Here is a 20,807-nt window from a genome sequence, read left to right on the forward strand (position 1 = left end):
GTGATTACCCACCCCCACATCCTCCCACAGCAGTGTGCTGGCGCTGGTTCACTTCTCGGTGAACTCTGGACCAGAGGGCTGGATGCTCTTGGGGACGCTTTACTTGGGGGTTGCCAAGGCCCCATCCCTGACCCCGTAGTGAGTGGTACGTGTTCTGCTGGGAGCTACACATTTCCATCCGCTCACTGCACCTGGCCTGCCTGCCCTGACACACGGGGCCCGTTCCTGGAGTTTATTCCCTGGGTGTAGTCACCGCAGAAGGCAGAAACAAGGTGCTATTTCCCTTGTACCTGGCATTAAAAGCAAACTCCTCTCCCCTGCAGTTATGCTACTTCTGTATCCTGTTTCTGAGCATCCTTTATCTAGGGTAAAGGGACTGACTCTCCTGCCAGACCGCAAGCTACTAAAGGTAAGCCCACCCATGTAGGGCTGCACCCTGAGCCCCCAGCAGGTGCAAATCAAGAGCCCTGAAAATATTTATGACCGTCATCCTCAGGAAAACCAAAGAGATGTCTTACGGTTTGTAGCAGGACTCTGCTGATCTTCTCAGTCCATTTCAAAGTAAATCTCTTGCAACTAAAACTTTAGTCATAACTTACAAAATAAATCTCTGTAAAGAACCTATAATATACCTGAAAATCTCTGTTATATGTTCCAGTGCAGGGGCCGTCTTAGTATTGATACCGCCCTGCATGACAGAAAGTGGATCCATGGTTCTTTCTACTCTGTTTTCAAAAAGCCACAAACAGGGGGTTTTTAAGGGCTTGAAGCTGTTGGAGTCACACACACGGGAAGAACTGGCAGTTTCTTCCCTGAGATTCTAGCTGCTGACACGCTTAACCCACTCTCCTCAATTTCTCTGCAGCTTCAATTTCTCTGCCATCAGTTTCCTGGGAGCTTAAGTTTTCACTGATAACATGGGAGAGAGGATCAATAAAGTGGTGAATGTTTCCTGAACACATTTTCAGACCCCCCTCTCTCCTTGGCCCTTGACATGGTCCATTTATATCTGCAGAGACTTTGTTACAATTCTAACAGCAAATGTTTGGGATTGGCTGTCTTCACATAATCTTTAATACAAACTGCTTTTTAAAACTCCCTTTATGTTCATGGCTCTTAAATGTGGTGGAAATCTGTTGCAATTTTATGTTTTTAAAACAATACAATTACATTTCTCCTTGCTAATCTGAGCAAGTCAAAACTTTGTTGCTTACACTTTATATCACCAAACAGCCATGTATAATGCCATCAGAAGTTTTCCTCTCATCCTATATTAAACACAGAATGTCCTATACTTATATAAAAATCACCATCTCTGGGTTGACTATTAACCACCCTTCCACAGTGGTTTTTCTCATATTGTAAAAACACAAAACATATAGGCTCAGGTGGCTTCAATAATAAAGTCACATCACAGATTAGAAATATATCACAGGGAAACAGAGTAACTGTTGTCATTATGGGAGTTCATCATGTCATTAGAAACCCACTTGGACTGCTACTTATTCAGTCTGCATTAATGTGCGTGTGGTTTTCACAAAGCTCCTCTGACTATGACAGGCGGTGTGGCTGTTAAACGGTCCTCAGTATCTACAAAACTGAGAAAATATCAGGACTGCTTGCCGAGGGCTCTCAAGGGTTAAAACGCTGACGCTGGATAAAGAAGATGTGGTACATATGCTCAATAGAAAATTACTCAGCCATGAAAAGGAACAAAATTGGGTCATTTGTCGAGGTGTAGATGGAACCAGAGACTGTCATACAGGGTGAAATGAGTCAGAAAGAGAAAGACAGATACTGCACAGTAACTCGTAAACGTGGAATCTGAAGACAATCTTATGTACAGAGCAGAAAGAGAGACACAGACAGACACAGAGAACACACGTACGGATACCCGGGCGTTGGGGGAGGGAGGCAGGCAGGGTGAATGGGGACCGGGGTTGCCATACACACACTATTGGTAGTATAAAGGAGATAACTAATGAGCGTGTCTAGAGTGTTCGTCGCTCAGTCGTGCCCGACTCTTTGCAACCCCGTGGACTGCAGCCCACCAGGCTCCTCTGTTTATGGGATTTTCCAGGCAAGGATGCTGGAGTGGGTTGCCACGCCCTCTTCCAGGGGATCTTCCCAACCCAGGGATCGAACCCGGGTCTCCTGCACTGCAGGCGGATTCTTTACCAGCTGAGCCACCAGGGAAGGCCTGACTACCGAGAACCTTCTGTATAGATTAGGAAACGCCACTCAGTGCTCCGTGTGACCTAAATGGGAAGGAAATCCAAAAAAGAGGGGATGTATGTATACTGTGGCCACCTGATGCGAAAAACTCACTCACTGGAAAAGACCCTGATCCTGAGAAAGATTGAAGGTGGGAGGAGAAGGTGACGACAGAGGATGAGATGGTTGGACGGCATCTCTATGGACATGAGTTTGGGTGGACTCCAGGAGTTGGTGATGGACAGGGAGGCCTGGCGTGCTGCGGTTCTTGGGGTTGCAAAGAGTCAGACAGGACTGAGTGACTGAACTGAACCGAATGTGCACACGTGTGGCTGGTCCACTTTGCTGTACGGCAGAAACTGACACGACATTGTAAGGCAATACATTCCAATAAAAGAGTTAAAAAAAACACCCCGCAGAGGGAGGGAGGGGACCCTGGGGTGCTGGTTTGTATACAGGAAGTACCCTCCTGAGTAAGTGATACGGAGTTAGCATTAGCTAGCTGGGAGGGAGGGGCATCGCTCTGGAGTCAGCAGCCCCGCGACAGAGTCAATTCAACACGGGCCGGCGGGGACGCATAGTCACACCTCCGGCGGCCCTGCTGAGCCCGCCCCACCGTGGGATAAAGCGCAGAGCTCTGGGTGGGTGTCCGGAGCTTCCAGTCTGGCCCCAGCTCTGCCACTCGCCCAACATGTCAGCTCCTCAGACCCTTGGGCTCTTCATCTAAAAGGTGACGGATACTGGCTGTGTGGTTTCTGAGACCTCTTCCAGCACCCAAATGTTATGACTCCCTCCTTGTAACCTGTAATATAGAGAATCTGCATTCCTGTACATGTCAAGGAACCCAAATTAAATCCTAACGAAACTTATGGATTTCCTACCCAAAGTCACAGAGAACTGTGCTATGACGCCCAGATGCCTTCCAACATCCCTGCCCAGGGCAGCTCTCAGAGGGCTGTTCACAAGGACCACACAAGCAGACTCTGGATGGAAGTGATTTTCTGCTTTGTATTTTGGTCTGACTGCCTCTGCTTGCAATCCACAGCATCACAAAAGGCATCAGTGAGAAACGCACTGCACTTAAGAGAGGCTGCCCTTGGGTATACTGCTCACTGCTCCGACGTGGTGCCCGCTTTAGGAGAACCTGCGGGAGACTTCTCTCTGGGCTCAGGGACAGAAAGAAAAGTGTCTGTCTGAACAACAGGGCATGGGCTTTTGTCTGTGGTTTGAGCTTACGCTGAGTCCACCCCCCCGGGCAGCCAGCAAGCTCTAGCTGGCCACCAGCCTGCCTTGCCTTCCGACCTCGCCTCTGCCTTCACATCCAGTTTCTACCTTCTTTGCTTTGCCTCCATATTGGCACTTACTCATTTTTAAAGCTCATATTGAAAATATTTGCCAACCTTATTGACATCTTCGGAAATAAGACGGGGTATCAAGAAGGGAATACTCCCAGAAATGTGAGGTTCAGAGCAAAAGCCTACAGGGGAATGACAATGAGGCCGTCGCAGACCTAAGGGCTGCTGCCGGCAAAGGGCTGCGACCGGGGGCTGCAGCTTTCACGTGTGGATCTGTCCAGGCTTCTGAAAGTGGACCCATGCCTGGTTCCCTAAGGCCTCAGTTCTCTTAACTCCAAAAGTAGGAGGAGATGACTTTCATTCCCAGTGTAAAATCATTAGAAATACTCTTTTAGGAGTGACTTTAAAGTGAAACATACATTTTCATGCATTTAGAGCTACAAATGAAAAACATTTATCAACAGCAAATTTGCATATCATGCATACGCACACTTAAAGATGTTCACTAAAACAAGAGAATCAGACTATTTCTTGTCCAAATTAAACAAAATTACATGCACATTGTTGGAAACTCACAGATTCTCTTCAAAAAAGTGCTATGACTCACAGTCCTAATATCCCTGGTATGTCAGTGATTTATAAAACCCTTTTGTAAAGGCAGTAGGTGAGATACAATTGAAAGCAACCTCTCTAAGAAGTCCAAGGGACAGACTGCAGGAGCTGTTCTGCGTGACCCGGTTTGGACTGCAGTCTGATGCATGCTTATCACACATGACTATTGTGTGTTTGCATTATTTCACTTTAAAATGGGAAAGCTCAGCAGGGGGCAGGAGGACTGGGGAGTCATTTAAAGGGGACGGAGTTTCAGTTTGGGGAGATGAAAGCCTTCTGGAAATGGGCAGTGGTAATGACTGCCCAGCAATGTGGAGGAAACATGCAATGCTGCCGAAAGTGGTTAAAATTGCAAGCCTTCCGTCATGTGTGTGCACGTGTGCATTAGTCGCTCAGTCATATACGACTCTCTGCAACCCTATGGACGGTAGCCCGCCAGGCTCCTCCACCCATGGGATTCTCCAGGCTAGAATACTGGAGTGGGTTAACATTCCCTTCTCCAAGGGGTTTTCCCAACCCAAGGATCGAACTCAGACCTCCTGAATTGCAGGCAGATTTTTTTTACTGTCTGAACCACGGCTGCTGCTGCTAAGTCACTTCAGTCGTGTCCGACTCTGTGCGACCCCATAGACGGCAGCGCACCAGGCTCCCCTGTCCCTGGGATTCTCCAGGCAAGAACACTGGAGTGGGTTGCATTTCCTTCTCCAATGCATGAACGTGAAAAGTGAAAGTGAGGTCCCTCAGTCGTGTTGGACTCTTAGCGACCCCATGGACCGCAGCCCCCCAGGCTCCTCGGTCCATGGGATTTTCCAGGCAAGAGTGCTGGCGTGGGGGCCACTGCCTCCTCCACTAGGGAAGCTCTATGTTGTACATATTTTACTACAACTTTTAAAAGTTCTAGAAAAAAATGTTTTAAGAGAAAACTGCTAAATCTGATTCTCTTCACCTAAAACTTTACCTTTCAGTTACAGTTGCGATAAACATCAACTTTGTCACATTTTTCTCCCCTTCATTTCTAAAACTGCAGGAAAACGACTGAGTGGCCCCGGTTCCCCTTGACTGCGAACACACACTGAAGAGCGGTGTCGAATCCATTCCGGCTGTAACGCGACCGCAGAAACAGGACCAACTGAAAACGGCAACAGCTTTCAGTCCAGCTTCTGACCTGCTCTTTGCGTCCACCCGTGACCTGTGACCCTTTCACAGAATTTCCTTCTGTCCCGGAAAACAGAGCCCACTTGCCCTTTCCCGGCAAAGATCTGTCACTGTAGCAGGTTCCCAGCAGCAAACAGAAAACGCTGGTTCTCTCCTGGAACTGGAACCCGCCCGTTCCAGCGCGAGGGCTTGCCTACCTTTCCGAGAAACAGTTTCTGCAGCTTCTGGCGCGGCAGCCCGAGCATCCTCCGACCCGCGTCCGGGCCATCGCGCGCTGCGCAGCCGGGCCACCTCCTCCTCCCGCGGCTTTCGGGACCACGCCCCCCGCGGGGCGGGCCGGGCTCGGCCGGCCGCGGTCCTCCGCCCGCCGCCCTCGCCCACCGCGGGAGGGGCGCGGAGGACCAGCGCCGGCCGAGCGGTCAGTCCCCGCAGAGTCACCCGCGGCGCTTGGAGCCCCAGCAGGCGGTTCGCGGGATCCGGCCAGAGTCCACGTGGACCGGGTCAAGTGTCCAACACTGCCCTAAGAGTCAGAGGAGCCCCGAGGGCGGGCTGTGGCCCTCTCCGCAGCACACCTGCTCCCACCCCCAAGGGCCGTCTGTCATTTACACTGAGAGGGGGAGACATGGGGGGCCGCTAGGGGGCTAGAAATGATGCCTTGTCTTTTCAGGTGGCCCCAGGTCAACTATACGCACTGATTATGCAAGAATCACCTTATCCGGTTTTAGTCCTTTGAGTGATCCCTCCACATGCATGCACAGACACACACGGGCACACACACACGCACACACACGCACGTGCACAACACTGACGTGTGCACCGGCGCACAGCTCCACAGGTGCACACTGTCCCCTGCACTCCCACTTTCTCTCCCCACCTACTGCAGGCCAGCTTGGAGTCGTCCCATCTGAGAAACAGGAAAACCTGCTCTGCTGTCTCTGCAAACTGAGTCCCCAGCTTCCCCCGGAAGAATCAGCCCTTCGTGGCTGGCGTCAGACTTTGTCTCGGTGAAGCCAGAAGCATGCCCAGTCCAGCGTTAGAGCCGCCTTGGAGGGCAGGACAGCTGGTCAGAGGTGCACCTTTGCAGGTTAAGAGTTTCCTTTTTGAGCTTCTTTTTAATACATAAACAGGCTCCTCCTCTGAAGACCTAAACATGCGATATGAAAAAATCCACCAACTAACAAATAGCTTTTTTAAAAGTCAAGTGTTAGTCACTCAGTTGTGTCCAACTCTTTGGGACCCCTTGGATGGTAGCCCGCCAGGCTTTTCTGTCCATGGGATTTTTCAGGCAAGGATACTGGAGTGGGTTGCCATTTCCTTCTCCAGGGGATCTTCCTGACCCAGGGATAGAACCCAGGTCTCCTGAATTGCAGGCAGGGTCTTTACCATCTGAGCCACCAGGGATGCTTTATGTGACAGATAATAGATGTCATGGTAAAGGATGTGGATATGGAAATATATTGGTATAAAATTATAGGGCATGAAAAGAAGGAATCAAAGACAACAAGGAAATTCAAGACTGAAATGGACCAAAATTGCCCGATTTGGGACAGCCCACATGATATAGTCCTGTCCATCTCTTCCCTTCTCTAAAATGCTAAACATGTCTTTTCCAATAAGTGAAAATAGTTGAAGTACAGTTGCTGTTTCTCAAGAAGTTACTATTCCAGAAAAATTTGTTTTTCCAAAACAATTTTGCATTCATTTCATGGCTTCTGGAGCTGTATGTTCTTTTTCTTGAATAAATTAACATGCATTTATCCATGTCAATGTCATATTTATGTGTAAGTGTACAGAAGTGTGTATACACATACATATTTATTTCAGATAAACAACACAGGAGAGAGTTTTGGGAGAGTCACCACTAGGTCAGCCCTCTGGAGGGGCATTCTAAGGTGTGATATTTACTAATCATACCTTCCATTAGAAAAACTGCTGCTGCTGCTAAGTAGCTTCAGTCGTGTCCGACTCTGTGTGACCCCACAGACGGCAGCCCACCAGGCTCCCCCGTCCCTGGGATTCTCCAGGCAAGAACACTGGAGTGGGTTGCCATTTCCTTTTCCAGTGCATGAAAGTGAAAAGTGAAAGTGAAGTCACTCAGTCGTGTCCGACTCTTCGAGACCCCATCGACTGCAGCCTACCAGGCTCCTCCATCCATGGGATTTTCCAGGCGAGAGTACTGGAGTGGGCTGCCATTGCCTTCTCCCTCCTATTCTGGAGCCACCGGCAATTAATGCAGTCTAAGGGGGGGGAAATCACATATTGAGCTGTGACTTTGGGAACAAAGCAGGGCTGGTTTCATGAGCTCATCATGGCAACAGAGGAAAAGGCCGCTTTTTAAAACTCAATCATTGGTTTGCCCCTGAACATGGGCACAAAATAGGGGAATTAATAGAAACTGGCGTTCGTCCTATTCTCACCAAATTTCTTGTCTCTTTTTTTTATGGGACTAGGCAACCCCTCACATTTCAGTCTTGAATTCTCCTTTTGTCAAATTGTCAGAAATGTAAAAGAAATCCAGTTGTATGCCTTTTCCCTAAAATCAATCCACGTCTCACCCCTTGGAAAAGTCCTGGATCTTGACATCTACTTGCCATCGCTCACAGGAATGAGTGATTTTTCTTGGGAGGTACAAGAAAGTGAAGTTATTCTTCCCTAACAGAAGACCCAGCTCACACCGCCGAGAAGACCCACTGCCCAGCTCTGGCCCTCGTGGTGGCCGCTGCGGCCCCCCGAGAACAGGGGAAAGAGAAGGTTACGTGTCGTCAAACCCTCCTCGCTGGCGTTTGGGGATGGTGAAGGAGGAAATTAAACCTGACTCTCTGGTCCTTCATTAACATTTTGTTTCGATGTTTGTAATAATCCTTTGCTTTTTAACAACCAGGCTTGATTGGAACTTAGAAATTGTTACTGAATTTTTGTGTGGGGGTGTGTGAGACTCCAGTGTTATCTCAAACACATCGGACTACAACTGGAAAACTAATTTTCAGTGTCTGCATCCTATCCAAGCCCTCGAAAAAGATGCTTATCTCGCATGAGAGTGTATTCAGCATAGCCAACATCAGGGTCATCTGGGTGTGGTTATCCGGAGAAAGAAAAGTGAGCTCATTTGGGGCACAGAACGTTCTCAGGTTATTTTCTATGCAGAATAAGATTAAAGGCTTAAGAAATGTGTAAACATCTGCTTCTAAGGGTACATCTATCTGGTGTGTTACCTGAAAGTAGACACCCCAAGAGCTAAACAAGAAGCACCTCAACAGCATGAAAACCAGCCCACCAGAGCCCCTCCATGCTGCATGCACTCAGTTTAGTCGTGTCTGACTCTGCGACTCCCTGGACTGCAGCCCTCAGGCTCCTCTGTCCACGGGATTCTCCAGGCAAGAACACTGCAGTGGGTTGCCATGCCCTCCTCCAGGGGATCTTCCTGACCCAGGGATCAGATCCGAGTCTCCTACGTCTCCTGCACTGGCAGGCGGGTTCTTTACCACTAGCGCCTCCTGGGAAGCCCCCAAGGGTGACAAAGTGACTCCTCAGCACCCGGCCTGGTTGTCGGTTACACGGAGCATGAGGGCTGCCCTGGGCCTCCTGCGAGGAGGAGTCAAGCCCAGGTTAGATGAAGTTAAGCCACAGCGGGGCAGGGAAACAGCCCAATGAGAAGATGTCACCTTTCCTGCACCACACACTTTCCCCGAAACGCCTGACACAGTGTGCTTGTGGACAAGCCTCGCCCCCTGTCGTCTCTGGGGGCGGCGTGCCCAGGTACTGACAGAGAGAGAGAACGGGGCAGGAGGAAGGAAGCTGAGGGCCTGTCCAAACTCCCCCACCTAAAACCATCAGGCTTTTCGTCACAGTATTTTGGGGTATCCCAACTGCCATTCAATTCAAACTTCCAGGGGAATTAAAAGGTAATTATCTCAGGCTTAGTCCTTTGGAAATACGTTAACAAAAAGATAGGGTCTTTGATCTGTGGCTCAGTCACGGTTGTGTTAGATCCAGTGGCTTGTTTCAATAAAAAGCTTTCATTGTTGATAGAATTTCATTGCAGGTATATGTAAGTACGTGAACTGAATGTTGTCATGGTGACTGTGGCAATGAATTGCCTTTTATTTTGTGCCATGGAAGACTGTCATGACAGTCTTGGCTTATTCATCTTCCAAATACATTCTTAAAAGAAATTATTTTGAAAAAGAGCTATCACTGTTTGCTGGTCCCTGCTTGAAAGGAGTTGTCAGACGGGCCTCTATCTTCCCGCAGCAAAGCCAAAACGCGGGGACGATCAGGCCCAGGAAGTAAACCACCACCAGCACCTCTACAGAGCAGCCGTTTCCCGTTTCAGCGACACCATAATGTCAGCTTTGCAGCATTGGGCCCTGTCTTCCTCTGTAAAACCTGGAATTCCACTCCTCTGGGCCCCCGTGGGATCAGACAGACCATCTCAGGGCTGAAGTGTCCGAAAGCATCCGATGTGTCCAGCTCACGACCAGCAGGTGCTTGGAGCCGGGGGTGGGTCTTGGGTGATGGTCTTGCACCACGGGATCACATCGGGGCACGGGGCTCCCTAAGCACCCCGGCTGGAGGGTCATTATATTTTGAAAAATGCAGTGGAAAGCCTTGATCATGAATGAGCCCCTTTTAATAACATGCGGGAAAAGTCTGTGAAAAGAATCTGGAGACCACAAGTGACAGATCCATGTGTGTCCTCATGAACGTACATGTGTGTGCTACACGTGTGTGTTTACGTCGTGTGTACATGTGTGCGCTACACGTGTGTGTTTACGTCGTGTGTACATGTGTGCTACACGTGTGTGTTTACGTCGTGTGTACATGTGTGTGCTACACGTGTGTGTACATGTGTGCCACACGTGTGTGTTTACGTCGTGTGTACATGTGTGTGCTACACGTGTGTGTTTACGTCGTATGTACATGTGTGCGCTACACGTGTGTGTTTACGTCGTGTGTACATGTGTGCTACACGTGTGTGTTTACGTCGTGTGTACATGTGTGTGCTACACGTGTGTGTACATGTGTGCCACACGTGTGTGTTTACGTCGTGTGTACATGTGTGTGCTACACGTGTGTGTTTACGTCGTATGTACATGTGTGCGCTACACGTGTGTGTTTACGTCGTGTGTACATGTGTGCTACACGTGTGTGTTTACGTCGTGTGTACATGTGTGCGCTGCACGTGTGTGTTTACGTCGTGTGTACATGTGTGCGCTGCACGTGTGTGTTTACGTCGTGTGTACATGTGTGCGCTGCACGTGTGTGTTTACGTCGTGTGTACATGTGTGCGCTGCACGTGTGTGTTTACGTCGTGTGTACATGTGTGCTACACGTGTGTGTTTACGTCGTGTGTACATGTGTGCGCTACACGTGTGTGTTTACGTCGTGTGTACATGTGTGCGCTACACGTGTGTGTTTACGTCGTGTGTACATGTGTGCGCTACACGTGTGTGTTTACGTCGTGTGTACATGTGTGCTACACGTGTGTGTTTACGTCGTGTGTACATGTGTGCTACACGTGTGTGTTTACGTCGTGTGTACATGTGTGTGCTACACGTGTGTGTTTACGTCGTGTGTACATGTGTGTGCTACACGTGTGTGTTTACGTCGTGTGTACATGTGTGTGCTACACGTGTGTATTTATACATCGTATGTGTGTGTGTTTATATGTACGTATAAACATATATAAGGAAGAAAAATCTGCTGAGACGATCTGATGGTTTACCTCCAATAAAGGATGACGGTCCCATCCTTTCAGCAGCCGCCCAGCCGGGTGACCTGGCCTAACCGAGGTCATTTCACCGAGTGGCCAGGCGGGGCGCGGGGAGGGCCTCGGCCCAGGCCGTCTGCCGTCTTCGGATCCCAGTACACGACCGCCCTCCTAGTCAAAGTCAGTGCTGGCTCAGACGGTATAAAAGACGGTCAGTGTGTTCTCAGGGAGGAAGACATCCCCAGGTGAAGTCACGTGAGAGGGATCCCAGTACGAGGGCGGCATTACGTCTACGAGAGAGGAGCACGGAGGCCTCGTCCTGTGGAAGCGGTGGTGGGTGCTGGCACCGTGAAGGCTGGGGCGTCCCTAGACCGGCCGGCCATGTTCCCAGGCTGTGGGCCGCAGAGAGCCGGGGGCAGCTCCCGGGTGGGACTGGTCAGCCAAGCAGCTCCCCCTCTGACACTGCTGATCCCCCCTCGTGGAGATGAAACGGCACTCCTGACTGCATCTTTAGGTCCTGGGTGGGAGCAGACTCGTTAACATGGAGTCTCACATGAGGCCAACTCATAATAGGAATAGTAACAAAAATAGCAGCTTTGTTTAATGTTTTGTAGACTATGAAGGCCACAGCTTCCCATGGTTTAGAAGATGCTGCCCTAAACTGCAGTAGAAGGTGTGAGACAGTGAGCTAGAGCTCATAAGAGAGAACTGAAAAGCCTTCTGCTTGCTTGAAAGACACGGAACTACGCATCACCTTCTGCTGCACGCCAAAGCGAAGGGCTTTGTTTCTTTCCGCCTTCAGTTCCTCGTCTACGAGAGCAGTGACGACAGGAAGGAACAGTGACCCCGGGGAACTGGCTGGCCAAGGGCAGGTGCTCAGCTCTGATACGTGGAGGGAGCAAGTGGGAAGTGAGGGTGCTGGCCGCCACCTCGGCCTGTTAAAAATAGAGCACTTCCTGCCTCTCCAGTTCACTGGAGGTGTGTCACAGTGGCCATGGTTATGACTGAGACGTTTACAAGGTGAGCTACAAACGCCGAACAAATCTCAAACCTTTTGGGTTTCTCGGGTGTATAATTATGGTGACATCTCTTTATGCTGCATTGCAGACTGCAATGACTTGTCAGTTAATGAATTGACTACTTCTTTTCATGCTACTTGTCACTACAGGCCATTAAATGCCCCCTTCGGTTGGTGAAATTATCTAAGACATTCAGTTCTGTTCAGTTCAGTCGCTCAGTCGTGTCCGACTCTTTGCAACCCCATGAACCGCAGCACGCCAGGCCTCCCTGTCCTTCACCAACTCCCGGAGTTCACCCAAACCCATGTCCCTCGAGTCGGTGATGCCATCCAGCCATCTCATCCTCTGTCGTCCCCTTCTCCTCCTGCCCCCATTCCCTCCCAGCATCAGGGTCTTTTCCAATGAGTCAACTCTTCTCATGAGGTGGCCAAAATATTGGAATTTCAGCTTTAGCATCAGTCCTTCCAATGAACACCCAGGACTGATCTCCTTTAGGATGGACTGGTTGGATCTCCTTGCAGTCCAAGGGACTCTCAAGAGTCTTCTCCAACACCACAGTTCTAAAGCATCAATTCTTTGGTGCTCAGCTTTCTTCACAGTCCAACTCTCACATCCATACATGACCACAGGAAAAACCATAGCCTTGACTAGATGGACCTTTGCTGGCAAAGTAATATCTCTGCTTTTTAATATGCTATCTAGGTTGGTCATAACCTTCCTTCCATGGAGTAAGCGTCTTTTAATTTCATGGCTGCAATCACCATCTGCAGTGATTTTGGAACCCCCCAAAAATAAAGTCTGACACTGTTTCCACTGTTTCCCCATCTATTTCCCATGAAGTGATGGGACCAGATGCCATGATCTTAGTTTTCTGAATCTAAGACATTAGAGTTATCCATCTGTTATTAAATTCCAGACATCTGTAATATAGTCACCCAATGATTACAGCTATTTTAATATTTTAGGATGACTTGAGCCTTAACTATTTCTTAAAATGTGATTATTGATTAGTAGCTTAGATTTTTTTAGAAATTACAGAAACATATGAAGAAAAAAAAATCACCTTGGATCCTAGAACTGAACAAACCCTAAGAATTTGGGGATTTTTTTTTCCTATAAATCTTTTCTGTTTTGGCTGGGGAGAGAGAAGTAAGCTACGCTAAAATTTGGGGTCAGCTTTCTCCCCTAAGGTTAATGCTTAATTTTTCTCCAGATACCCCAAAAGGAAGTTTACAGTTATGACCTCGATCAAAGGATTTCCTTAGCTCCACATTTGCCTCTGAGTGGTTGCCACTGAAGCACTACATGCAGACTGGGAAAGACCAACAATTACAGAAACGTAGGCAGGAGGCTGTATTTGACTCAAGAAGGGAGACAAGTGCAGAGGCCGCACTGTGCTGCTTTTTAGATGCAGGCGTCTCCCCTGCTGTTCTGGAACCTTCCATAGGGACCTTGTGAGCCTCGAGAGGATGTCTGCACCCACTCTGCAGTCTGGGCCTGCCCTCCTTATCTGCCCCAGGTCTGCTGGTGGGCAGGGGAGATAACCCGGCCCCACACAGAGATCCACACGTCCCCTGCAGCCGGAATGAGTGAAAAGCCTTAACCAGGAGCTGAGTTATCGGAGGTGGGGGCGGCTCAGCCCCACAGGAGAACTTCTGCCCCTGAAAACAGACTGAAAACCCAGATTTCCGCTTGGGATCCCCTCTGCCCCACCCATCTGTTAATGTCACCCATCACCTTCACCTTCGGAGAAGGCAATGGCACCCCACTCCAGTACTCTTGCCTAGAAAATCCCATGGACGGAGGAGCCTGGTGGGCTGCAGTCCATGGGGTCGCTGAGTCAGACACGACTGAGCGACTTCACTTTCACTTTTCACTTTCATGCATTGGAGAAGGAAATGGCAACCCACTCCAGTGTTCTTGCCTGGAGAGTCCCAGGGACGGGGGAGCCTGGTGGGCTGCCGTCTCTGGGGTCGCACAGAGTCGGCCTCGACTGAAGCGACTCAGCAGCAGCAGCAGCAGCACCTTCACCTTATCAACACCATCAACAAGATGCAAAGTACTTCTGTGAATACTTTATCAAGTGCCTCAGGATTCAAGGCGGAGGCAAGGAAAGATTGATGAAAAAGACAGTTAAACAGAAAAAAAATCACCCTTATTCCAAGGCTTCAAACCCTCAGAGGATCCATCTGGTCCTGGATGAGCAGATCCAAGCATGGTCACACAAGGCGAGATGGAGAGGAGAAGCCAGCTCGGGCTCCTCCTTCAAGCTCCAGTCAGAGAGCAGGTTTGGAGACTCCGCTGGGGTCGCCTGCCACACAGCGGTCTCTCTCGGGCGCCCTGCTCGCCAGGAACTCCGGAAAAGAGAGCGGCCCGGTTAGTTCACCGAACTGCCGCTGAGTTCCGCACACAGCCAGCAGCGCTTTGAAAAGTTCCTTTTCAGAGGATTAAGTGTGAGTCACCCCCTTATTTAATTCATTTAATGTGGAGGGATCTGACAAAAGAATGGATTGTTTCTAAGATTATTAGGAATCAACACAAAATAGACACGACACCCACACCCCGTGCAGTGCGGCCGCTGGCGGAGGTGCACGGGGCGCGATCTGCGCTCGGTCCACCTTGGCCTCGCCCTCCACCGTCAGCCTCGTCTTCCCCACCCCTCCCCGGGACCCGCCAGGCCTCAAGTCCTGCCCGGTGCCCCCGGAGAGGCCTTGTTCCTCGGCTGCAACAGCGGGGCACCCGTCGGAGCAGTAGCTTCTCTTTATTTGTAAAGTTCCCCTGAATCAGAGGCTCACTGAACAATGCCACTGTCTGAAAAGGGCATTTGGTTCATTCCAAAGCAATTAAAAAAAAAAAAAAAACAGAAAGAAGAGGGAAGGATCCCAGACAGCCCTTATAGGGGCAGAAGCCGCTCTAAACGCCCTTCTGTCCCGTGAAGGGTGAGTGCTGGCCCCAAGAAGCCTCCCTGCTCTGGAATTTTAACCTCCTCTGTCTTCTTTTTTAAAATTGCTTCTTATAATCCTCTTGTCAATGCAGGAGACACAGGTGCAGTTCCTGGGCCAGGAAGATTCCACGTGTCTCAGGACAATGAAGCCCGTGCTCCACAGCTACTGTGCTCTAGAGCCAGGAGCCACAACCAGTGAGTTCCACACACCTAGAACCCTGGAGTCCCGAGCCCGGGAGCCACGACCACGGAGCCCGGCACACCTCGGGCCCTGCTCCCTCACCAGAGAAGCCAGCGCAGTGAGAAGCCCACGCCCCGCAGCTGGAGAGCAGCCCCCATCATCGTAACTAGAGAAACAAACAGCCAGGAAGACCCAGCTCGGCCAAAACTAAATCAATGAAGAGCTTCCTGTGCAATCAAATGAAGAGTGAAACCATAATAGAAAAGGAGGAAATGCAATCGGCCATCACACTGGAGGCCGCGAGCAGGTTTATCCCGTGAAACACGTTAAGGACGAGGGGCTCTGTGCCCATCAGCATTTCCCTGACACCCGCCTGGTAAAATATCATGCTTCCTGTCGAAGTCACGAGCGGCACCTGCTCACAGTCCGACAGCTGAATCTGCATTAGGGTTTTAAACAGGAGACCCCATAATGCTCCCAGTTGGGGTAACAATCTAATGTAAAGTTTTGGAAGGTCTTATCAAAAGTACACGTGGAGAGAGAGGGGGAGAGAAGGGAAAGGCAGACTTGTCACTCACGGCTGTCCGCGCACTTTCTCCATACTCTCGGGGTGTGCCCAGGGGATGCTGTGTGAGCTCTGATTTGTGGGTTCTGTCCTCAATGGGGCTTCCCAGGTGATGCAGTGGTAAAGAACGCACTTGCTAATGCAGGAGACGTGGGTATGATCCCTGGGTCGGGAAGATCCCCTGGAGAGGGAATGGCAACTCACTCTGTTATTCTAGCCTGGAGAATTTCACGGACAGAGGAGGCTGCGGGCTACTCCATGGGTTGCAACTGAATATGACTTAGCGACTGAACAACAGTCCTCAATATAAGAAGGAATTCCTGCTCATCGTACCCAGGGTGGATCTGAAAACACAGGCAACCGTTTTCACCCACTCAGGGGCCAAGAGCCCCAGAGGGGCCCCGGCCGCCCAGAAAGCCGCTCCTAGGCGCCCAGGAGCCTCAACTTTGGATGTGATCCAGGCCTGATAGAAACAGCCTCCTTGAAGAGCGTTCAGGTCCTGCCTTCAGCTCTTGCAGGTCACACCTCATGGGCCTGGCTGCCGACTGCTGAGGAAACGGTTCACAAAGGGCCCCGAACCTCCGTCTGTCTGGACCCTGAAGCCCAGGACTCTGTCTGTCACCCACCAGGCTCCTTTTCTTTGCCTTCGTTCATTTCTACGAGTGAGAAGAATCACTGCTGTTCAGTGTGGCTGGTCTAAACATGGAGCGTGATAAAGTGTGAACAATGAGCTCGGTTTTCCAGCAGACACACACTTCCCGGTGCGTCCCTGGGCTTCCCTATAAAGTCGAATAAAAGTTTTGCTAAGAATCATCAGCTGAAAGTGAAAAGTGAAAGTTGCTCAGTCGTGTCTGACTCTCTGAGACCACGTGGTCTGTAGCCCGCCAGACTCCTCTGTCCATGGGATTCCCCAGACAAGAATACTGGAGTGGGTGGCTGTTCCCTTCTCCAGGGGATCTTCCTGACCCCGGGATCAAAGCTGGGTCTTCCACATGGTAGGTAGATTCTTCACCATCTGAGCCACCAGGGAATTCTTTTCTTGAACAGGTTATGAAATAGACTGAGAAAAGGTTATGAAGAAAGTACGAAAGGCCAATTTCCTGCCACTACAACACATCTCATTTTCTGAGTTTACTGACATGAGGGTGCAATTCGAAACGGTATAGACATCTGTCTAGTCACTAGGCTGAAAGAATTAGAACCATCTTGAGATTTTATATAGCCAGAGATCATTGATCATTCACTTTTCATTCTACTTACACAATTTTTATGGCTAGTAAGGAAATCTAATTGACACGAGATGATGGTATTAAGGACTTTTTTTCCAACCAAATTCTTCAGATTGGGCTGTTAATAAAAATACAGTGAAACTCAGAGAGAAAACCCTAAGTACACGAAAAGTAAAACGTTGGCATTCAGTGAAAAGCATTGTTTATGTCAGCAAACAAATGCAGGACTGGCCACTCACGGCCCCAGATTCCTCTGCTCCAAGATTACAGGTCCTGGAACACAGGGGCTCCACAGGGCCCTGGGCCCCAGTCTCACAGTGAGTCACCGAGAAGACGTCACTTCTTAGAGCAACTCCCGAACTGCGTGGGTTCTGGTGGCCCGCAGCCTTGATAGGGCCAGGAAAGCAGGACTCTTAAGAGAGTCCAACATGCCGACAACCAGGAGTAGTCCTGTCTAGTATGAACAGAACGTGGTTTGATGCATTCATGTAAATTAAATAAGCCTGACCCGCACCCAGGCTTCTATGACCTGTTTGGAACCCACAGGGATTGGGCTATTGTACCTGCCAAGCCCGTGGAGAATCTATAGGCCGGACGATGAAAGCTGCCCCTGTTCCGTGGGCACAGGTCGAGTTATTATTGCTGGGAGACACAAAAAAGCTGTAAGTCCATCTTATAACATCCCTTATCTATACTGTCAGTATTTCAACCAGACAGCTGCTCAAAATCCTACAAGAAATCTACCTCTACCTAAAACGATTCATTTTAGGCCAGATTCCTGAACTCCCCACACAGTGGAATGCTGAAGCTGGCCGGCTGCCAGCCCGCTGGCCCCTGGGGTGGACAGCGCTGGCTGCCTGGCGTCGCAGCCCTGCCCAGCTGCCCTGATGTCTTATCTGCTCGTTGTGAAGGCAGAGAAAGGAGATTTCAAAGAGGTGCTGTGCATGAGGTCACGCGCATCACCTCCCCAGTGGCCTCGGATTCAGAATAAAACTCAGTCTTCCTGGATCGCTGGGTGACATTCCTAGGGTGACGTGCAAGACAGACCCCTGCCGTACAAAGACGTTATTACACAACTCCAGGCAGCTCTGGGTCTCACCCAGAGCATCAGAGAATTCAAATCGTACTGCGGGGAGGTTTCCGCTCTTTCAAAAGCACACCACAGCTGGCTCTGCTGGCCTTCGGGCAGCGTAAAGTAACCCCAAAGTGAAAAAGACTTCATGTTAAACGTTTTTTTAAAAATGTAACTGATATTCGTGTGGAGAAAACCAAGCCACGGCGGTGTCACTTACCTCGGCCGACGCAGCTGTCTTCGTCTTGAGCGAGGGCGGGTCACCCTTGTCCTGTGGGGGCAGAGAGTGAAGAAAAGTCCTTTAAGTCACAGGATGTCCTGGACAGTCGCTGCTCGGGGGGTACTGCTGCACGGACACTCACCAAGGCTGGCGGCTTTTTGTTTCTGAACATGAGTCTCCACATGGCTGTCAATAACTTGAGGAGTTTCCCCAGCTCTCAGAAAGCCCGTGAGTATAAACACCGAAAGAAGGGAACTTGCAAACTTTTGTGCAACTTTTACATTCAGCCAAAGGAAGTGATGTCCCATCCCCAACCTCAAAGTGTAACCGAAAAAAAAAAGTCACTCATTAATCTCCAGACGCACAGCCTTCGGCTGAGCAGCTGTGGTTATCACTGGGGGCCGGCCAGCATCTTAGGGTGACCTTGAGGCCCTCTGTCCTACGGAAGGTGCTCATTCAGTTGCAGCAGGCAAGGCTTCTAACCTGTAAATAGGCTAACGGACACCTGATTAAAATTCCAATCACGTTAGGCCATAGGGGTTCGGCCTGGAGACGCACACAGCTCCCTGCCTCCCCTTGTCTGGACTCAAAACTCCCATAACCTGAAGACTTGACTTAGCACCACAACTTGAGGTCTCAAGAACAGAAACCACAGCTGTGCCTGCCTCTGCACACGGCATCCTGGGGGCACGCTTGTCATTTTCTGCTGTAGGCCTCATTTCTCCTCTGTTCTCTGTTCCGAGGCTCAAATCCACTGAAACGTGAGCTGGAGAAAGTGGGCACACGTCTCTTTCACGCTTGACTAGTAACTGTGGCTCAAGGATCAGAAGACAGAGGGGCTGGATTCCCCCCCCCCACGACCTAACCGGCTGTAGGAAGGGAGCCTGTGGGGACCACAGCTCGAGAGAAATCCGCGGCCACCGCACCGCAAGCTCACCCGCACTGCCGGCGTGTCTTCACACCGGCGACGGGGCAGGTACCGGCCAGACCTCTAGTTCCTTTATGTCCCTGCCTCTCCATGGTGGATGGAGTTTTACAGACTCCCAGATCCGGTAACACAGAGCATCTGGACACAGAACCCCAGCCCATCAGCGCCCGCATCGCCTCCAGGAGCGGCCAAGGCCATGAGCCCCGCGCCACGTCCGTCTGTCCTTGCTCTCTGACCCCCAGCTGGACGGTGAACATTGAACGGCAGGAACACGCTTCCTTCTACGTGACTGCTCGTTTCTGCAGCTCCTACGCCGGGCTTCGCTGCACACGGCATTAGGGGCAAACGTCTGTGGTCTCTCTCCCCCTAGTTTCTCCCTCCTTGGCAAATGTCCCCTTTCCTCCTGTGGGAAGCAGATTCCACGCAGGCTGGTGAAAGTGACCCCACCACTGCAATCCCCCACCACGGGCAGGGGCGTGACTAGGGCCCCGTCATTTTCTGGGTGCAGTGCCCAGCATGGAACCCAGGCCAGGGAAGGCCTGTCCAGGCAGGAGCCACAGGGCCACTTTGCAGATGCTACGGAGTTTGTTGGCCCAGAAATGGGCCTGGGATCAAAGAGGGAAACAGAGTCAGCGTCCTGTTGACAGTTTCAGGACAGCTGGATTCAAAGCTGCCAGAAGCCATCTCTGTTCAATGACAGGAGGAGAAAAACTGCCAGTCTGAGCAGCCAGACAGCTTCAGCCAGTTTGAGCTGGTTTCTGCAACTCGAAAAGGAATCCTAAGGACACAGAAGTGGTGCGTTTATAAATAAATGCCTAATAACGACAAATGGGGGCCCCCAAAGCCCCACAACCCCATGTGTCCACCCACTACCTTTCTCAACTCACAGCCAACCCCCAAAGGAACACCTTCTCGTGCGCGATTCACCCTGCAGAGTCTCCTGGCCTGGCCATCTGGAAACCCAGGGACTGTGCACACGGAGCCCGCAATATCTGGGACTCTCCCTGAAAAAGATTTGCTAAATTTTGCATAGCCCTCCTGTAGTCATCGGTCCTCTTTCCGTCTGCTTTTCTTGGTCTCCAGTTTGCAGATAAGATTCAGAGAATGGACAGGGAAACCAGCGATGACTGAAGATGAAGCGACAACTCTCGTCGTTCTGCAGACACACCGGCCCCCGTTGTCCCCTTCTCTCCCTCCGGCTGCCCCCCAGTCGGTCCCCCCACTCCACGGGCAGCCAGACCCAGGCGCGGGCACGTGGCGCAGGGGCTTTTCCAACTGCAGAGTGAAGCCCGGGGTCCTCCTACTCCGGCCCCATCCCTGGGATGCTGGACAGCACAGGGCGCCCTCCCCATCCCACCTCTGCCTGAGCAGGAGAGCTGGGGGCAGGTGTGGAGGAGCCAGAGAGGGTAGGGGGCGGACAGGCCGCTCTTCTGGTCCGGCAGGAAGTCCTGCCTCTAAGTCGGCCCCTCTCAGCTCCTCCATCCTTTCCAGCCCCTCCTGTCACATTGCCGCCTCGCTCTCATCACAGTGCCTCTGCGTGATTTCAAGGCCGTCACGCTAGTCCATGAGGCAGAACAAGCCAGAGGGGATACGCTGTAAGACCGCTCTCAGAGCAGACTGAACTCCAGGTGTATCTCGTGAAGAGCAAACTGGTCAAACAAAC

General features: G+C 50.7%; 1 protein-coding gene across 2 annotated transcripts in view; it reads right to left on the minus strand.

Moving 5' to 3' along the window:
- Positions 1-20,807, minus strand: part of RPS6KA2 (ribosomal protein S6 kinase A2) — a 328,366-nt gene that overhangs the window by 257,772 nt on the left and 49,787 nt on the right. The window contains exons 1-2 of one of the 2 annotated variants that reach the window (XM_086318708.1): positions 18,359-18,556; positions 18,217-18,267 (exon numbers count right to left, since the gene is read on the minus strand). In XM_086318708.1, coding sequence (XP_086174834.1) covers positions 18,217-18,267; positions 18,359-18,400 — 93 coding nt within the window. In that variant the 5' untranslated portion in view covers positions 18,401-18,556. Of the gene's footprint in view, positions 1-18,216; positions 18,268-18,358; positions 18,557-20,807 lie in introns of those variants that run through there. The other variant, XM_086318706.1, reaches the window with a different exon arrangement.

Source organism: Bos grunniens, chromosome 9 (genome assembly GCF_055505025.1).
Source record: "Bos grunniens cultivar Pamir isolate PY7600 chromosome 9, Bosgru_T2T1.0, whole genome shotgun sequence".
NCBI lineage: Eukaryota > Metazoa > Chordata > Mammalia > Artiodactyla > Bovidae > Bos > Bos grunniens.